General features: G+C 45.1%; 2 protein-coding genes across 7 annotated transcripts in view; one reads left to right on the plus strand and one right to left on the minus strand.

Moving 5' to 3' along the window:
• Window positions 1-145: 145 nt before the first annotated feature.
• ndufaf8 (NADH:ubiquinone oxidoreductase complex assembly factor 8) lies at window positions 146-2309 on the plus strand. Its single transcript, XM_071409623.1, has 3 exons — window positions 146-475; window positions 1576-1686; window positions 1785-2309. Exons 1-3 carry the CDS (start codon window positions 395-397, stop codon window positions 1803-1805), a joined length of 213 nt encoding a protein of 70 aa, XP_071265724.1. The 5' UTR covers window positions 146-394; the 3' UTR covers window positions 1806-2309.
• A 2-nt stretch (window positions 2310-2311) lies between these two features.
• Window positions 2312-20185, minus strand: part of LOC139580696 (putative sodium-coupled neutral amino acid transporter 10) — a 31247-nt gene continuing 13373 nt past the window's right edge. For 4 of the 6 annotated variants that reach the window (XM_071409622.1, XM_071409621.1, XM_071409617.1 and 1 more), the window contains exons 6-16: window positions 15085-15187; window positions 14723-14905; window positions 14495-14606; window positions 13330-13436; window positions 12849-13008; window positions 10335-10520; window positions 9735-10115; window positions 9324-9434; window positions 7322-7342; window positions 5202-5339; window positions 2312-5037 (exon numbers count right to left, since the gene is read on the minus strand). In XM_071409622.1, coding sequence (XP_071265723.1) covers window positions 3911-5037; window positions 5202-5339; window positions 7322-7342; window positions 9324-9434; window positions 9735-10115; window positions 10335-10520; window positions 12849-13008; window positions 13330-13436; window positions 14495-14606; window positions 14723-14905; window positions 15085-15187 — 2629 coding nt within the window. In that variant the 3' untranslated portion in view covers window positions 2312-3910. The remainder of the gene's footprint in view (window positions 5038-5201; window positions 5340-7321; window positions 7343-9323; window positions 9435-9734; window positions 10116-10334; window positions 10521-12848; window positions 13009-13329; window positions 13437-14494; window positions 14607-14722; window positions 14906-15084; window positions 15188-20185) is intronic. The other 2 variants (XM_071409619.1, XM_071409620.1) reach the window with 2 other exon arrangements.

Consider the following 20185-nt stretch of genomic DNA (forward strand, 5'->3'; position numbering starts at 1 on the left):
ACGGGCTAGCAGGTATGATTTAGTTTCTCCGTCTCCGACCCACACCCAGTACAGTAGGTGGCGGTAATGCACCATAACGTTGGTTGCCAATCGCCGATAAACCCCACAGAAGAAGATGGACGTGGAAATGAACAAATCACGTTTGTAAATTACATGCGTGTCATTTCCTGATTCAGGGTCAACAACATGGTGCCGTCCATGGTCGGTGCGAGCCAATGATTTGAGTGGATATTTTCCTACGAATGCCTTTTATTTCTATGATATTTCTTTAATATTGTACAAGAGCTAATGCTGAGGCATTAGATTGTTATTCAATTGGTTGTGTTCGTTGTTTTTACACTGTCAAAGACTATTGAACAAGTGTCCATCTTTGCTGCTGCTCACTCAACTGATCATGTCGGGGACAAATGTGTGGACTCGCAGTCGGGAGAGGATGAGACGGTTCCCAGAGCTGTTTGCCCAGTGTTCTGGTGAGGTGCGTAGCCACCAAACAAATTCATACTGAAAAAAAATATAAACGCAATATGCAACCATTTCAACGATTTTACTGAGTTACAGTTCATATAAAGAAAGCAGTCATTTGAAATAAATAAATTAGGCCCTAATCTATGGATTTCACATAACTGGGCAGGGGTGCAACCATGGGTGGGCCTGGGAGGGCATAGGCCCACCCACTGGGGAGCCAGGTCCAGCCAATCAGAATTAGTTTTTCCCCACATAAGGCCTTTATTACAGACATAAATACTCCTCAGTTTCATCAGCTGTCCATGTCGCTGGTCTCAGACGATCCCGCAGTTGAAGAAGCCGGATGTGGAGATCCTGGGCTGGCGTGATTACACGTGGTCTGCGGTTGTGGGGCCGGTTGACATACTGCCAAATTCTCTAAAACGACATTGGAGTTGGCTTATGGTAGAGAAATTAACGTCACATTCTCTAGCAACAGCTCTGGTGGACATTTCTGTAGTCAGCGTGGCAATTGCACGCTCCCTCAAAACATGAGACATCTGTGGCATTGTGTTGTGTGACAAAACTGCAGTGACTTTTTGTCCCCAGCACAAGGTGCACCTGTGTAATAATAATGCTGCTTTAATCAGCTTCTTGATATGCCACACTTGTCAAGTGGATGGGTTATCTTGGAAAAGGGGAAATGCTCACTAAGCGTGATGTAAACGAATTTGTGTCAAAAATTGAAGTAAGCTTTTTGTGCATATGGAACATTTCTGTGATCCGTTATTTCAGCTCATTAAACATGGGACCAATACTTTACATGTTTATATTTTTGTTCAGTATAGATGGCCACTGTTTGCCATACAATATCCAAAAGCATAAAGCAAAGTTAAGTTGTCATTCTGCCAATGTGAGAACTTGTTCCAGTGTTTCTCCTACCATTGTATAACTGGGGCAGCCCACCAAGGAATTTGGCTTGTGGCCCTGGATGATGCTTTTGGGGGGGGAAGCTCGTAAAAAAAAGGGGGGAAACACTGCCTTGACCAATAATGTATCTATTCTGTTTCTGCAATTATCCTCCAACATAAGTTTGATCTAAATACTGACTTTTGAATATCATGTCCTCAGGCTGCAGCTTATGGGAAGTGTGTGACAGCTACTACCACAGGCAGACAGGAGCTGAGAAAGGACCTGTGTGGTAAAGAGTTTGATGCTCTGAAGACTTGCTTTGTTACAGCAGTGAGTGGCATATTACAGGTGTTCCATCATTTTGTATTACATTTTGTCTGTCTTTGATGTATAAATTCAATTGACTTGATCATCTTATTGTCTTGCAGGCCAAGAAGGGAGTGAAGTAGACCATTCCGCCCAACACATCTCTGCTGGACATATAGTGAAGTAGACCATTCCGCCCAACACATCTCTGCTGGACATAGGTTTTTAATCGTCAACATAAACAGGGGTGTATTCACTAGGAACTAAACGGAAGGAAACGAGGAGGAACCTACCTGAAGTTGTTCAATAGAAACTCTCAATTACATTGTAAAACATTTTCGGTTTGCATCCGTTTGTCTGCACTAATGATTAGGTCCACTGCCTGGGGTGTAATGTCCCCGTTGTTCCATGAACATCATGTAGTACTGTATCAGTAATGCGATGGCAGGTGCTGAAAGATATCTTGACTAGTCCCACAAGCATATGTTTGACCTGTTGTTGGTCCCAGAGGTAATGCTAGCATGGTGTTTCCACTACTCTTCAATAGTGCGTCAAGGTCATACCGTTTGACTATGTAATAACATGTAACCCACCACCGAAGACTTGCAGGACTGTGTATTTATGTAATGTAGAAATATGCAAATTGGTGTATGGGGTCTCTTTCTTTAATGTACACAACACACATTGACAACCAACATTTCATATTTTGACATTTTCAGAAATATGAGTCGACCCAGACTTAAATAACTCTAAAGAAGTCATGAGCAGTTATGAAGCCACTGTTGATGTCCTCCCTCTATGAAGTCCATTTCATTCACTGTTCTTATGGTAGCCACATCACAGGGCACCATTGTAGAAGTCCAAGCCACTGTTTCAAATGCTACAAGAATAGAGAGCGAGAGATGACGACTAATTGCACTCGAGTTCTGGAAATTCTACATTTACATCTCAATACAGGCATAAAGATGTTCACTTCGACCCATTAATTTCACCCCAAGTTGGGATAGAGGCACAAAGCAGTGGAGCCCTCACACACAGGATATGACAAAACAAAAGAACCATATTCCTTTTAAGTCACAAAAAAACACTGCTGTAGCACATGTAAGGCACAAGAACATGGAATGTAGAATCACAGAGTTATGGATTCAGAACTTACATATAAAATCATATTGGAATTGTACTGTATGTGTATGATAAGGATACACATTTCGACAGCACTACATTCTTGTTTTCAAAATCAAGAGTCAAATTATCTGGAAGAAGCACTGAAGTTAACCAATTGATCCCCAATTAAATATTTTTGGAAAGCGTTCAAAGAACATGTAAAAGCCAGCACGAGGACATTTAGCTACAGTTCAGAGAACATATAGACGCTATTTACAGCACACAATAACCAACATACATTGGGCTTAACAAAAACACCAGCAAGTAATCTTTCCAGAGCCCAAATGAAAACGGCAAATCACTTAGAAGTATCAAGGGATTTAAAATGACAAAAATACAAGTCATTGGATAGATGGTACATTGCTCTCTCAAACACAGGAAAAAAGGAAACTATGTGGTATTGCATAGCTTAACATACATTCTAGTCCAAATCTCACCCCAGAGAAAACAAAAAATAAGTTAACATTTACATACAAATATACTTTTAATAAAGACTAGATTTATGGCAGCATTATACAGCATATTATAGAATAATATGTGATCATTGCTACAATATCTTTATCATCACTATTATCCTGTATCTTCTGGAATCATGGAAGGAGCACTAAAGAAAGCACTAGTATTTGGTAATAGAAGCCCACAGACTAAGGTCACATGAAGACACAGTGGCTGCATTCATACAGGCAGCACAATTCAGATCAGATCTTTTGCCAATAATTGTGAAAAAGATCAGAATTGGGTTGCCTGTGTAAACGTAGCCAGAATGTTCCCTATCACATCAATGCATCTCACACACTCACACTCCTCCTGTACTGGTCAGGTATTGTGAAGACAGATGGTAAGGCAATATAGTGTGATCCACGGTACATGACTGTGTGGGGGAGAGAAAGAGTGTGTGTATGCGTTGTGATTAGTATGAATATGTGTACACGGTTAGCGCAGTCTGACCCAGTGTGTGTGTGCACAGTCTGACCCACTATGTGAGTGTGTTTGTTTAAATATAGGGATTCGCACAGTCCAACCCAACGGTCCGTGAGTGTGTTATACCGTATTCATGTGCGTGTATGCCGTTACCCAGTCCCAGTTACTCGTCTCTCTCAAGCTCAGAGGTCTGTTTAATCTGGCGTGTGTGTACCAGTGCTCCCCCCAGGGCTGCATGGAGATCTGACCCCCCCATGTCCAAGAAGGGCTCCAGGTCACCCTCCCTGGACTCCCCTGCCCCTCCAGCACCTCTTACCCCCAGGGCTCTCCTTCTCCTCCTCAGGTCCATGTCTCCTTGATCCCTGGCCTTCTCCTTCTCGTGGATCACCTGGGGCTGGGCTTCCACAAAGTCCCTGGAGTCTGACTGGACGGCTGCCCTCTCCTTCAGGTCCCGTCCACTCTTCTTCACAGCCCCTAGTTCTCCTCCTACTACTCCTGGTTCGACAGGTCCTGGCCCAGCTACAGCCAGAGCCTGTTCCTCCCCTCTTCCTCCCCTCTTCGCTCTCTCCATCACCTCTCTCTCAGTCTTTTCCTTCTCCCACTGGATCCTCTCTCGCTCTGCTTTCTCCTTATACGCCTTCTCCATCTCTGCTCGCTCCTTTCCCAGCCTCTCTTTCTCCTTCTTTACTTGGTCTTTTTCCATCTCCTGCTCTCTCACCAGTTTCCCTCTCCTCTCCCTCTCTAACCGTTCCTTCTCCACTCTCGCCTGCACCTCTCTATTGATCCTGTCCTCCTCCAGTGTCTCTTTCTCCATCCTCTCCTTGTCCTTGTCTACTGCCTCTACCGATCCTTTCCCTGGCCCGTCCTCAGCTTTAGCAGGTGGTGGCTGCTCCTTTCTGTGTTTGGGCTGGTCTGGTTCTACTTTCACCCCCTCTGCCACCTTCTGACCCAGCGGTACCCCTCTAGCTCCCAGCTCCCTCTCCTTAGGGTCCTCCAACGGTGCCCCTGCCACAATCGCCTGTTTAGGGACTTCCTGGACTACTTCCTTGGGGATCACGGGGAGAATCACTTTGACGACCTGCTCTTCTGCACTCTTCTCCACAGGGAGGACCTCATTCTGGGGCTGGACGTGATGCTCGGCCCCTCCGGCCTGTAGAGCTCCAGCTCCTGCTCCGTTGGGCTCCTTGGCGTCTGAGGCCAGGGCAGGGCCATCTTGATCTGGGTCTTTGGGCTTGGATGCTCCCCCCTCCTCCTGTACTCCCTTCTCTGCATCAGCCTCTGGAGCTTCATCTGATGTAACACAAGATACAAAGATCATTATTTACTATCCCTTTAACTGACCTAACATTTCAATTACTCATACTCAGCACTTAGACATGCATCAGAATATAAACTTAGAACATGTACGAGAGTGCACACACTGAGCACGAGTGAGTATGTGTGTGTGTACACACCTGTCTTTTTGGGGTGCATCTCCTGGTGCTGTTCCTGTATGACAGCCAGTAGTTTCTCCTGCTGGTCCAACAGTCTCTTCTGCTGCTCCTGCTGCTCCTTTATAACCTGCAGCAGAACGGCATGGTCCAACTGACCCTCTACATGGGGGGAGACAGGGTTAGAACATACCAAAACACACACAGGGGGAGTCAATTACAAGTGAGAGTGGTTGGAATGTACCAAATGGCACAGCGAAGGGGTGAAGTTCATAAATCATACAGAGTATTCGGAAAGTATTCAGACTACTTCCATTTTTCCATATTTTGTTATGTTACAGCCATATTATAAAATTTATTAAATAATCAATCTACATACAATACCCCATAATGACAAAGCGAATATCTTTAATACAATTTTTTTCCAAATGTATTAAAAATAAAGTATTCAGACCCTTTGCTATGAGACTCGAAATTGAGCTCAGGTGCATCCGGTTTCCATTGATTATCCTTGAGATGTTTCTACAATTTGATTGGAGTCAACCTGTGGTAAATTCAATTGATTGGACATGATTTGGAAAGTCCCAGTTGACAGTGCATGTCAGAGCAAAAACCAAGCCATTATGTTGAAGGAATTGTCCGTAGAGCTCCGTGACAGGATTGTGTCGAGGCACATAGCTGGGGAAGGCGACCAAAAGAATGTCTGCAGCATTGAAGGTCCCCAAGAACACAGTGGCCTCCATCATTCTTAAATGGAAGAAGTTTGGAACCACCAAAACTCTTCCTAGAGCTGGCCGCCCAGCCAAACTGAGCAATCGGGGAAGAAGGGCCTTGGTCAGTGAGGTGACCAAGAACCCGATGGTAACTCTGGCAGAGCTCTAGAGTTCCTCTGGGGAGATGGGAAAACCTTCCAGAAGGACAACCATCTCTGCAACACTCCACCAATCAGACCAATCAGGCAAGACAGAAGCCACTCAGTAAAAGGCACATAAAAGCCCACTTGAAGTTTGCAAAAAGGCACCTAAAGTACTCTCAGATCATGAGGAAAAAGATTCTCTGGTCTGATGAAACCAAGATTGAATTGTTTGGCAGGAATGCAAAGCGTCACGTCTGGAGGAAACCTGGCACCATCCCTACAGTGAAGCATGGTGGTAGCAGAATCATGCTGTGGGGATGTTTTTCAACAGCAGGGACTGGGAGACTAGTCAGGATCGAGGGAAAGATGAACAGAGCAAAGTACAGAGAGATCCTTGATGAAAACCTGCTCCAGCGTGCTCAGCACCTCAGACTGGGGCGAAGGTTCACCTTCCAACAGGACAACAACCCTAAGCACACAGCTAAGATAAAGCAGGAGTGGCTTCGGGACAAGTCTCTGAGCCCGGACTTGAACCCGATCAAACATCTCTGGAGAGACCTGGAAATAGATGTGCAGCAATGCTCCCCATCCAACCTGACAGAGCTTGAGAGGATCTGCAGAGAAGAATGGGAGAAACTCCCCAAATACAGGTATGCTAAGCTTGTAGCGTCATACCCAAGAAGACTCAAGGCTGTAATCGCTGCCAAAGGTGCGTCAACAAAGTACAGAGTAAAGGGTCTGAATACTTATGTAAATGTGATCAGTTTTTAAACAATTATTTGACAAAGATTATGACAAACCTGTTTTTACTTTCTTATTATGGGGTAATGCGTGTAGATAAAGGAAGAAAAATTAACAATTGAATACATTTTAGAATAAGGCTGTAACATAAAATGTGCAAAAAGTCAAGGGGTCTGAATAGTTTCCAATGCACTGTATATTGAGCAGTATTGGTATCTACATCGGAGGGGGAAGGAGCATTCGATTTATCCAGACAAACAGCATAGGGATGTGTTTAAGGGTGGGGGGCTGGAGGAGGGATAACTCAGTCAAACTAATGTAGAGTATGGTTGCTACAAACAAGATGTGAGCAGTTTAGGCAAGGTGGGGGGATACTGTGTGAGAGGGCGTGAGGTGGGTTAGGACTTGGGGGTTATGGCCATTTGGGTTGGGGGGGGGGCAGAACTAGAAAATATTACTAAACTGGGTACTACGCTCTCATCTCCAGACTGCATTAGTTGATTAAATGACTAGATGTGAATACAGTAGGAGAGAGAGGGGTTCATACCTGCAACCATCTTTTTTATCACTGTGACAGGAGCCCGGCAGAGGAAAAGAAAAGGAGCGAGAAAGAGAGAAAAGAAAGAGTGAGTCAGAAGAGAGAAACCAAAAATGCGCTGCGGTGTGTCCTGAGTGAATCAAGCCAAAGAGCGAGAAAGTAATGAGAGAATCCCACTTTAAAAACAACCAGCCAAAAGCTTGTTGCCAAAGACACACTTGAGATCGAAAGCGAGAATGACAGAGATAGAGAGAATCAGACAGACAAAGAAGCGGTACAAGTCAGAGAGAGAAAGAATAGCATGGAATGGTACAATTGAAGTCGAAAGTTTACATACACTTAGGTGTCATTAAAACTCGTTTTTCAACCACTCCACAAATTTCTTGTTTACAAACTAGTTTTGGCATGTCGGTTAAGACATCCACTTTGTGCATGACAGAAGTAATTTTTACAACAGATTATTTCACTTATAATTCACTGTATCACAATTCCAGTTGGTCAGAAGTTTACATACACTAAGTTGACTGTGCCTTTACACAGCTTGGAAAATTCCAGAAAATGTCATGGCTTTAGAAGCTTCTGATAGGCTAATTGACATCATTTGAGTCAATTGGAGGTGTACCTGTGGATTTATTTCAAGGCCTACTTTCAAACTCAGTGCCTCTTTGCTTGACGTCATGGGAAAATCAAAAGAAATCAGCCAAGACCTAAGAAAAAAAAAATTGTAGACCTCCACAAGTCTGGTTCATCCTTGGGAGCAATTTCCAAAACGCCTGAAGGTGCCACGTTCATCTGTACAAACAATAGTACGCAAGTATAAACACCTTGGGACCACGCAGCCGTCATACCGCTCAGGAAGGAGACGCGTTCTGTCTCCTAGAGATGAACGTGCATTGGTGCGAAAAGTGCAAATCAATCCCAGTACAGCAGCAAATTACCTTGTGAAGATGCTGGAGGAAAAGGGTACAAAAGTATCTATATCCACAGTAAAACGAGTCCTATATCGACATAACCTGAAAGGTCGCTCATAAAAAAAATCCAAACTACGGTTTGCAACTGCACATGGGGACAAAGATTGTACTTTTTGGAGAAATGTCCTCTGGTCTGATGAAACAAAAATAGAACTGTTTGGCCATAATGACCATTGTTATGTTTGGAGGAAAAAGGGGGAGGATTGCAAGCCAAAGAAAACCATCCCAACCGTGAAGCACGGGGGTGGAAGCATCATGTTGTGGGGGTGCTTTGCTGCAGGAGGGACTGGTGCACTTCGCAAAATAGATGGCATCATGAGCAAGGAAAATTATGTGGATATATTGAAGCAACATCTCAAGACATCAGTCAGGAAGTTAAAGCTTGGTCGCAAATGGGTCTTCCAAATGGACAATGACCCCAAGCATACTTCCAAAGTTGTGGCAAAATGGCTTAAGGACAACAAAGTCAAGGTATTAGAGGGGCCATCAGAAAGCCCCGACCTCAATCCCATAGAAAATTTGTGGGCAGAACTGAAAAAGCGTGTGCCGAGCAAGGAGGCCCACAAACCTGACTTAGTTACACCAGCTCTGTCAGGAGGAATGGGCCAAAATTCACCCAACTTATTGTGGGAAGCTTGTGGAAGGTTACCCGAAATGTTTGACCCAAGTTAAACAATTTAAAGTCAATGCTATCAAATACTAATTGAGTGTATGTAAACTTCTGACCCACTGGGAATATGATGAAAGAAATAAAAGCTGAAATAAATCAGTCTCTCTACTATTATTTCACATTCTTAAAATAAAGTGGTGATTCTAACTGACCTAAGACAGGGCATTTTTACTAGGATTAAATGTCAGGAATTGTGAAAAACTGAGTTTAAATGTATTTGGTTAAAGTGTATGTAAACTTCCGACTTCACTGTATATCCACTATAACAAGAATTTCTCATAAATCCATCCATTCTGCCAGTCTATGAGCTGCTAACCCTGGTCCTTGATCTGTACTTCAATTCTTTACTCCTTCTTACTCTTCCACTTACCATCCATTTTGTCCTCCGCTCCTCCCTCCTTCCCTTCCTTTGCTTCTGGAGCAGCAGCCATCTCCGCTGCCCCAGGAACCACTGCTACAGGAACTGGGGCCGCCGGCTCACCTAAACCACAGGGTCAAAGGTCGGGTGACGTCAAACATCTACAGCCAATCAAATCCCTGAGCATCTGAGTTGATTGAATGTTCTGGATAAAGACCAGTCATACGTGTTAAGTTCATGTTTTAAGTATCCCTATATTCCTGTTATTACGGGGCTATCACTCAGTCAAGAGTGCGCATGCGCATGAAGTCTAGTCGTTGTTGGACCTAGCCTTGAGTGTAATGGCTACCTTGTAGTGTGTTCATATAGTAGAGTAAACTTTGTTAAACTGGAACCTTGTCATTTCGAGTTAACAATACGCACGTTTCCCAGCAGGATCTGGGGCTTTGGCCGAATCCTCAACCAGCGCCTGCTCAGCCACCATATGCTTCACAGCAAGCACCTCTTTCACTGGGCCAAGTTTCTCCACTTCCTTTAGGGGCAGGACTTCTTGTTTCTGCCCCACCCCCGGGTCAGGCTTCTCCAGCACCTCATTGAACTGCGCCTCGGCCTCTTCCACTTCCTCCTTTTTCACCACCATTTCCTCCTTCTCTCCTCCCTCAGACTGCCCCTCTTCTCCTCCCACTGCAGGTTGGTTCTTCTCCTCCTCCAGCTCGGCGTCATTCTTCCTCTTCTCTATATGGACCTCATCGTGCGGGATGGGCGGCTCGTGCCGATGGGCCTCCCCATCAGGTACCGCCACACCTGAAGGGAGGGAGGAGGGACACACACACACACACACACACACATGGGTTTTCAGGTGGTGCTGTAAATAGTATTCCTGACTTTTTCTTAAACCTAGCACTTATAGATTACTGGTTTTCTTGTATGTTGCAGTCTAGTGGATTTTGCTTGGTTCTAACAGGTTCTCCTAGGTTCTGAAACTTTCTCCCTAGTTCTGAAAGGTTCTCCGTAGTTCCATACCTGCGTCGGGGCGGTCCAGTTGTACCTCCTCCTTCTTTTTCATGTCTGCTACTGCTTGTTCAGGTCCTTTGATCTGGGGGGGCTCAGCCTGCTCCTGCTGTCTCTCCACTGGACGGTCTGGCTCTACTGCAGCAGGGGCATTAGGCTTCACCTCAGGCGGTTTCACTACCACTGGCTTCTCTACTGCTGGGAGGGAGAGGGGGGAGAGAATGGAGAGAGACAAAAGAGAGAGAATGCAGTGCATTCGGAAAGTATTCAGACCCCTTGACTTTTTCCACATTTTGTTACGTTGTTACGTTATTTTATCAATTTTATTCTAAAATGGATAAAATCCTTTTTTCCAATCATAAATCTACACACAATATCCCATAAAAGACAAAGCAAAAACACCTTTGGCAGCAATTACATCCTCAAGTGTTCTTGGGTATGATGCTACAAGTTTGGCACACCTGTATTTGGGGAGTTTCTCCCATTCTTCTCTGCAGATCCTCTCAAGCTCTGTCAGGTTGGATGGGGAAAGTCGATGCACAGCTATTTCCAGGTATCTCCAGAGATGTTAGATCGGGTTCAAGTTCGTGCTCTGGCTGGGCCACTCAAGGACATTCAGAGACTTGTCCCGAAGCCACACCTGCATTGTTTTGGCTGTGTGCGGAGGGTCATTGTCCTGTTGGAAGGTGAACATTCGCCCCCTTCTGAGGTCCCTGAGCGCTCTGGAGCAGGTTTTCATCAAGGATCTCTCTGTACTTTTCTCCGTTCAACTTTCCCTGACTAGTCTCCTAGTCCCTGCTGTTGAAAAACATCCCCACAGCATGATGCTGCCACAACCATGCTTCACCGTAGGGATGGTGCCAGGTTTCCTCCAGTTGTGACACTTGGCATTCAGGCCAAAGAGTTCAATCTTGGTTTCATCTGACCAGAGAATCTTGTTTCTCATGGTCTAAGAGTTCTTTAGGTGCCTTTTGGTGGGCTGTCATGTACCTTTTACTGAGGAGTGGCTTCCGTCTGGAAACTCAACCATAAAGGCCTGATTGGTGGAGTGCTGCATAGATGGTTGTCCTTCTGGAAGGTTTTCCCATCTCCACAGAGGAACTCTGGAGCTCTGTCAGAGTGACCATCGGGTTCTTGGTCACCTCCCTGACCAAGGCCCTTCTTCCCCGATTGCTCAGTTTTGCCGGGCAGCCAGTTCTAGGAAGATTCTTGGTGGTTCCAAGCTTCTTCCATTTAAGAATGATGGAGGCCACTGTGTTCTTGGGGACCTTCAATGCTACAGATGTGTTATGTCATAGTTTTGATGTCTTCACTATTATTCTACAATGTCCAAACTTGACTGGTACTGTATGTAAATAAGGTATCTTTTTTTTAATCAATTTGCAAAAATGTCTAAAAACCTGTTTTCGCTTAGTAAATATGGGGTATTGTGTGTAGATTGATGAGGAACATTTTATTTAATCCATTTTAGAATAATGCTGTAACGTACCAAAATGTGGAAAAAGTGAAGGGGTCTGAATACTTTCCTGAACGCACTGTATATACCAATATGTGTGAGTGTGAGATCCACTAGATGGCAGCAGAGATCTAAACTATAAAAGAGATGCAACACTAATGCTGACATCCCTGCTACAGTACAGTCTAAGAGAGAATCAGGAGAGAATGGAGAGAAAATGACGAGAGGGTACAGAGAGAGAGAGACCCATGCTTCTGTTCTACTGGCCTCACTTATCTGCAATAAACAGGAAACAGGTGTGGAAGGAAGTGGGCGACTATCAGTCAGAGGGAGGGAGAGAGAGATAAAGAAAGAGTGATAGAAAGAGGAAAACGGAAGGCAGGATGGGGCTGTGTGAACTGTCCTTGCTCCTATGTGTAGAGCTCTTTCTAATTTTTACGATCCCCCTCTTCTCCTCTTACTCAAACCCCTCAAGCCCTTAACCCCAGCCCTCCTGTCTCACTCATCTCTCCCCTCATTTCCTCTGTCTGTACCTCTCAACCCCTCCCTCCATACCACCTCCATCTGATACCCCTGTTACAGGAAAGAGCTAGCAGGCATTTCAGCTGCCCAGGAAAGAGGAAAGAGAGTAGGTGAGGGGGAAAGAAAGGGGGAGAGAGTGGGGGGATAAGGGGAAGATGAGAAACCACTGGAGTTTGAAGGGCATCATTCTGGCTCCATCAATGTCAAACGCTGCTTCTCTTCGATATTATCAAGTGGTTATCCTCTACCCCCGTCTGTCAGTCTGTCTAGCTGTCCGTCAGTCAAAAACTCAATATATTCTCCCATTTATCCGCGGTTCCATATTTCTTTGTTTTAAGATTGCTTTCACCTTTTGGCTCTTGCTCTCTATACTCTCACTTTTCTGCACCTCTCTCTCCAACAATGACATCAAAATGTGAACTTTGGAGTTTGGAGCATTGCAGATTTGGAACTGATTAGAATAGAATAACAAAGAACAGAATAGAATGGAAAGTTCACTCGGCGATGGAACATGGCCTGTGGCTATAATAGTAATATATGGGCTGTACCGTTCCGTAAATCAGGAATATCAGGAAGGACCCCAAAGATGGCACTCTTGACCGATGCAGGGGGAGGAGGGGCCTGCTTTGGGGTGGAGTCACTGGCTGAGATTGACAACGTGGTAAGGGTGCTGACCAGCAGGATGCCTAACCCCACCCATAACACCAGCTATAGAGGGAGAGAGAGAAAGATTATATAATAATAAAATATACCATTTAGCAGATGCTTATCCAAAAGTGTGTATACATTTTGATTCCTGGGACCACCCATATGTAAACACACTATCCTGGTGTTGCAAGCGCCATGGTCTATCAACTGAGCTACAGAAGACCACCAGAGAGAGAGAAAGAAAGAGAGAGAGCGAGAGAGGGATGTTGGTCAGTGATGGGGTTAGTAGGGATAGTGTGTGTGTGTGTGTGTCTGTGTCTGTGTCTGTGTGTGTGTGTGTGTGTGTGTGTGTCTGTGTCTGTGTCTGTGTCTGTGTGGTACCTGTGCAGTGAGTCCATTCTTCTGTATCTTTCTGTAGATGAGGGCGGGGCAGATGAAGCAGATGAGGGAGCCCATGGTGGCTCCAGTCAGTCCCAGGATGGTCTCCACTACAGACATAAGAGCATAGAGAAACATTTAGTTACACACTCACAATCCCTTGGTTGGCTAAAGCGACATACTCTAGCTGACAGTGTACCACGTGGGTCTGTGCGTCAGCCAGGCTAACAGTCCTAATAGCCCTGTCCCAAATGAAGCACAAACATACACCCCCCTGATCTAATCTAGTACAAGCTTCACTTCCAGAACCTGTGTTTCAAGCCAGTACCAGTGCCATCCTCCTCCCGACCCAACCCCTCCCTCCCCTGGGCAGGTCTGTCTGGGCGCTGGGCCCAGGCCCCATCTCTCATCCTGGGAACCCAGGCTATATTGTGTCCCTCAGATTTAGTGTCTGTTCCCCCTGGAGTCCCTCCTCCCCCTTCCTCTCTATTAGCCTGATTAGATACACACACCCCAGCCAAACACAGCAGTGTGTGTGTGTGTGTGTGTGTGTGTGTGTGTGTGTGTGTGTGTGTGTGTGTGTGTGTGTGTGTGTGTGTGTGTGTGTACCTACCCAAACACAACCCTAACAAATAGCCTTACCACACAAGATGAATAAAACATTCAAACTCACCCCAACCTTCACATCTAGATCATTATTACAGCACACAGACAACTAACGGAGACCGCTAAAGAACAAATGTGCTCTGTGGGGGTCTATGAACCAGTGTGTGTGTGTGTGTGTGTGTGTGTGTGTGTGTGTGTGTGTGTGTGTGTGTTGTGAGGAAGGGAGAATAATAGCGCTATCTTCCTGTCTGTTCGTCCAGAGGAGATAAAAGTAGAGGTGTGATTTAAGGAGTGTGTTAGAGTGTGACAGTCACTGAGTCATAAACTCATATTCAAACACGTCGTAAAAAGCTTGAGTTACAACACACACATAAAACAACACATGCATCTTAAAAGGCCTGCGGACATACAAACATAAGAACACACGAACAGTGTCGCACACACACACACACACACACACACACACACACACACACACACACACACACACACACACACACACACACACACACACACACACACACACACACACACACACACACACACACACACACACACACACCATTGGGGATGAGGATGCCTCCCAGCATGGTTCCGAAGACGATGGCGAGGGTGATCATCTTAAAACGAAGTGGAGGCATGTACCCCCCTGCAGCAAACGTCCCGTCCTTCTGCTGAGGGACAAAAAGATTCATTATAACAGTATTCTACAGTAAAGCTCTTCTGGTTAGGGAATGATAATATCTTATCACTATTTACTGTGTTAACCATTATTTGTGTATAAAGTCACCTGTTGTTCGAACAGCATGGTGTTGATGGCCTGTCTACAGGGCAGTATCATCATGGGGAAGCCGACAGCCACTGACATCATGAAGCCCACCCGGATCATCTCTGTCACCAGGTTAGAAGGGAAGTTCATCAGAACGTTACCGGCTATGTCGTCCGTGAAACTGACGTAACCAAAGAAGCCCACCTAGAGAGAGGAGAGGAGGGAATGAATAGAGGAAGGAAGGAGGGAAGAGGGGAATATCAAAGTGTTAAATTCAAAAGTCATGCACACACATACACACCTAAACCATCATGCAGTATAGAACAATGTACTATGCGGTGAAGACATCGAGACAGGAAGTGACATCAGCATGCACGACTCACCGTGATGTAGAAGGTGGTGACGACGTTGAGGGAGGTGGTGAAGATGGTGCTCATGCGTTTGATGGAGGGCTCGTCCAGACTGTCGTAGGTAGGCAACACCTGCCTGTAAACAAACAACCAGCGCACAAACTACAGCTGCCACATCAGACAAGTCAAATTTCAGGGCAAACTTAGTGCTCCACTGGAAAAAGCTAAAGTTTTAGTACAAACTTTGTAGTCTAGAGAGAGGAGACCGAAGACGCAACAGCTGTCAACATCAACTGGGGATAATTCAATGTTTTGGGGTTTTTAAAGATCATAATCAAATTTGTATATTTGAATCAAAGAATAAGATATTGGTCGAGGCAAATTGGTCATGAGAGGGTAAAAAGGTTTATCTGACGGTTTAGATCTCTGCTCATTATAGATGGTGAGATTGAACAGCGAGGATCAGCATTGGTATCATATTAGATTAACACACAGGGAGAGAAAAACAGCTAATTTCACAAAAAGGCAGTTGTGGTTTCCGCACAGTGTGTGTGCGACACCGTGTGTGCATGTGTATGTTCGTGCGATGCCATGCACAAGTGTATGTGTGTGTGTGAGAATGAGAGTAGGTGAGGCTGTCTGTCAGTCAGGGAGGGGTGCAGTAAAGTGCTGGTTATTATCTCTGAGAAACAAAGAAGCGACAGAACGGGCTGTCTGTCATCAAGCAGCACTGTAAAAGAACAGGCCAGCAGCACATTAAAAGGGGAATTTACAGGCCCTCTATATAACAGCTAGTGTTAGACTAGGGTTAGAGCGTTATAACCTTTCTTGGCTGTCTTTTTTGCACTCACTTTTGTGTGTGTGTGTGTGTGTGTGTGTGTGTGTGTGTGTGTGTGTGTGTGTGTGTGTGTGTGTGTGTGTGTGTGTGTGTGTGTGTGTGTGTGTGTGAAAAAGAGAGAAAGAGAGAGCATACAGTTACCGTGTCTCTCTACCGCATTCACTCCCTCTTTCTCCGTTTTTTTATGGGTGTACAGCACTGTCCCACGGTGCTTTTCTTTGACGCCTGTTTAAACTCAGGAACTATTCCAACTTATAGCTGAGCTCAAATAAAACAGCTTACTGGAACTAGACCTCAAACCTGTGGAGTACTGTACATTCTCTCAATATACCTCATTCCATTTCCAATGTTTTTTCATTCTATTTATAGTTTACACCATTTGTAAAATAGTCCAATGTATGTTTTCTTATTCGGTTTATACGGTCTGTAAAACAGCGTTCAATGCCTATTTATTTGAAATACTTCTTGACGTCAAACTGAAACTAACACTCCAGCATGTGTGGGTAGAGGGACAGACATTGTCTTCATATTGCTTATCTCGTTTGTTTGATTCCACAGCAGTATCACAGAGGGACATTTTCATTCGTGTTTGTCTATTCTATGACTGCACAGTTTCATAACTCTATAGTCCTGGCCTGGTTAATGGTGATATTAAGTCATGTTATAAATGAACGTAAACAGCTTTAATAAAAGGTCATAAAAAGCGTATGTGTTGAAAGCTGTTTAATCAGTGTGTGAATACATTAGATGGCAGCCGTCCATTGGTCTGATTAGTGGTTTGGCTGAAGCAACATGGAGTCGAGCAGCGCTCTGCTCGCTGTCTGACCACTGGCCAACAGAGGGCCCTGCCAAATAACATTCATCACCGCTAGTGTGACACACACACACACACACACTAGGACAGGCCCGTGCGTGCGTGCGTGCGTACGTACACACGAGAGTATTGTTACCTCAGTGGGATAATTATTCTTGTTCCAGTCTCAGCACCAGTCAGCCTCTCCCACCCCCCCAAAAAAAACTCACCCAATAAACCTTACCCAACCACCTCCAGAAAACTCACATCAAACTCCCTTAAGACACTTCATACATGCAAACCGTCAGCGTATGTACCAAAGTCAACCCCAAAGTCCAAACACACAACCCAGTCCAACCCCAAACACACCCCTAACCCCACCCCCCACCCACCCACCCACCCACCCAAAACCTTTCCCTCCCTTCCCCTTTCATCCCAGGCACCATGGCAATGACAGAAGAGAGGAGGCAGCGACAGAACATGCAGATGGAGGTGAAGATGGAGGGATTGGATAGAGGGAGGGATGGGTGGATTATGCTGTTGAATTCCATGCTGTTACTGTCACTTGTCCACTCAAGCTTAACATTGTTGTCATCTGGTCCACCAGGTGCCTTTAGAGAGTTCCTCAATGAACTTGACACCTTGATAAGCTAATTTCCTGAACATGGCTCACCGCTCTTCATACTGGGCGACTTCAACCTCCCAACGTCTGCCTTAAATTAATTTCTTTCCACCTCTTTCTTTCCCCTCCTTGCCTCTTTTGACCTCTCCCAGTCCCCTTCCACTCATAAGGCAGGAAATATGCTTGACATCTTTACTAGAGGCTTTTTGCCTACTAATCTCACTGCAACCACCCTCCAGGTCTCTGATCACTAATATGTTTCCTTTTCGGTCTCCATTTTCTCCAACCCTACCCACTCAGCCCCTACCCAGATGGTTGTGCGCCGTTGCAATCTTCTCCCTCTCTCTCTCTCCTCTTCAATCCTATCATCTCCCCCTTCTGCTAAATCCTCCCTCCTGCCTCCTGATTCTGCCTCTTCGACTCTACTCTCCTCTCCTTCTGCATCCTATGACTCGCACAATCCCCTTTCTTCCCAGCCGGCTCAGCCCTTCCCTCCTGTCCCGTGGCTGAGTGACTCATTGCGAGCTTACAGAACAGGACTGCGGGCATGGAGGAAGCTAAACTATTGGAGAACCTATCATAACCTATCTTCTCTTCCTCTGTATCCACTGCTAAAGCCACTTTCTATCACTCTAAATTTCAAGCTTCTACCTCTACCCCTAGGAAATGATTACACCTTCTCCTCCCTCCTTAATCCTCCACCCATCTCCCTCTGCGGACAACTTTGAAAACCACTTTGAAAAGAAGGTTGACGACATACGCTCCTCATTCACTCAGCCTACTGATTCCGCTGATCCCACTCACACAGAACTACCCTACACCTTGACCTCTTTCTCCCCTCTATCTCCAAATGGAATCCTGCGACTAGTGAGGTCCGGCCACCCGACAACCTGCCTGCTTGACCCAATTCCCCCTCCCTTCTCTAGACCATCTCCGGAGACCTCCTCCCATTCCTCACTTCCCCCATCCCTGACCACTGGCGGGCCGAGCACATCGATGGGGCTGTAGTGGAGCGGGTAAATTGTTAGTTAAATAGTTAATCAAAGAGCTACTCAAACTATCTGAATTGACCCTTTTTGCAAAACTTTTTTTGGACTCATCACATACACTGCTGCTACTGTTAAATACCTATCACATTGCATAGTCACTTCATTCATAGGTTATATGTACATATCTACCTCAATTACCTCGTACCCCTGCACATCGACTTGGTACTTGTACCCCATGTACACTACATGACCAAAAGTATGTAGACACCTGCTCATCGAACATCTCATTCCAAAATCATGAGCATTAATTTGACTTGGTCTCCCCTTTGCTGCTATAACAGCCTAAACTCTTCTGGGAAGGCTTTCCACTAGATGTTGGAACATTGCTGCAGGGACTTGCTTCCACTCAGCCACACGAGCATTAGTGAGGTCAGGCACTGATGTTGGGCAATTAGGCCTGGCTCGCAGTCGGCATTCCAAATCATCCCAAAGGTGTTTGATGGGGTTGAGGTCAGGGATCTGTGCAGGCCAGTCAAGTTTTTCTACACCGATCTTGACAAAGCATTTCTGTATGGCTCTTGCTTTGTGCACAGGGCCATTGTCATGCTGAAACAGGAAAGGGCTTTCCCCAAACTGTTGCTGAAACAGAATCGTCTAGAATGAAAAACAGCCCCAGAACATTAATTCTCCTCCACCAAACTTTACAGAGGGCACTATGCATTCGGGCAGGTAGCGTTCTCCTGGCATCCGCCAAACCCAGATTTGTCCATCGGACTTGCCAGATGGTGAAGCGTGATTCATCACTCCAGAGAATGCATTTCCACTGCTCCACAGTCCAATAGTGTCAAGCTTTACACCACTCCAGCCGACGCTTGGTATTGCGAATGGTCAACTATATATGCATTGAGCATGCCTGATGCTTTAACTTCTTTGGGACTGAGGGGCAGTATTGAGTAGCTTGGATGAATAAGGTGCCCAGAGTAAACTGCCTGCTACTCAGGCCCAAAAGCTAGAATATGCATATAATTAGTAGATTTGGATAGAAAACACTCTGAAGTTTCTAAAACTGTTTGAATGATGTATGTGAGTATAACAGAACTCATATGGCAGGCAAAAACCTGAGAGAAAAATCCAACCAGGAAGTGGGAAATCTGAGATTTGTAGGTTTTCAAGTCTTTGCCTATCCAATATACAGTGTCTATGGGGTCATATTGCACTTCCTAAAGCTTCCACTAGATGTCAACAGTCTTTAAGGCTTCTACTGTGAAGGGGGAGCGAATAAGAGCTGTTTGAACCAGGTGTCTGGCAGAATGCCATGAGTTAAGTCAGGCGCACGACCGTGAGAGCGAGCTCTGTTCCTTTTCATTTCTAAAGACAAAGGAATTGTCCGGTTGAAACATTATTGAAGATTTATGATAAAAACATCCTAAAGATTGATTTTATACATCGTTTGACATGTTTCTACGAACTGTAATATAACTTTTTTGACTTTGTCTGGACCTAGTGCCTGCGCATTTGGATTACTGGACTAAACACGCGAACAAAAAGGAGGTATTTGGACATAAATGATGGACTTTATCGAACAAAACTAACATTTATTGTGAAACTGGGATTCCTGGGAGTGCATTCCGATGAAGATCATCAAAAGGTAAGTGAATATTTATAATGCCATTTCTGACTTTTGTTGACTCCACAACTTGGCGGGTACCTGTACGGCTTGTTTTGGTGCCTGAGTGCTGTACTCAGATTATCGCATGGTGTGCTTTTGCCATAAAGCTTTATTGAAATCTGACACAGCGGTTGTATTAAGGAGAAGTATATCTTTAATTCCAAGCATAACACTTGTATTTTCATCAACATTTATGATGAGTATTTCTGTAAATTGACGTGGC

The sequence above is a fragment of the Salvelinus alpinus genome, chromosome 7 (assembly GCF_045679555.1).
Source record: "Salvelinus alpinus chromosome 7, SLU_Salpinus.1, whole genome shotgun sequence".
NCBI classification, from domain to species: Eukaryota; Metazoa; Chordata; class Actinopteri; order Salmoniformes; family Salmonidae; genus Salvelinus; species Salvelinus alpinus.

Bases quoted from the DNA above. Each gene is read 5' to 3' on its own strand.
- ndufaf8 (XM_071409623.1), top strand. From the start codon at position 395: ATGTCGGGGACAAATGTGTGGACTCGCAGTCGGGAGAGGATGAGACGG. The intron at 476-1,575 runs GTGCGTAGCCAC...TCATGTCCTCAG, and splicing joins TTGCCCAGTGTTCTGGTGAG to GCTGCAGCTTATGGGAAGTG. The intron at 1,687-1,784 runs GTGAGTGGCATA...ATTGTCTTGCAG, and splicing joins AGACTTGCTTTGTTACAGCA to GCCAAGAAGGGAGTGAAGTA.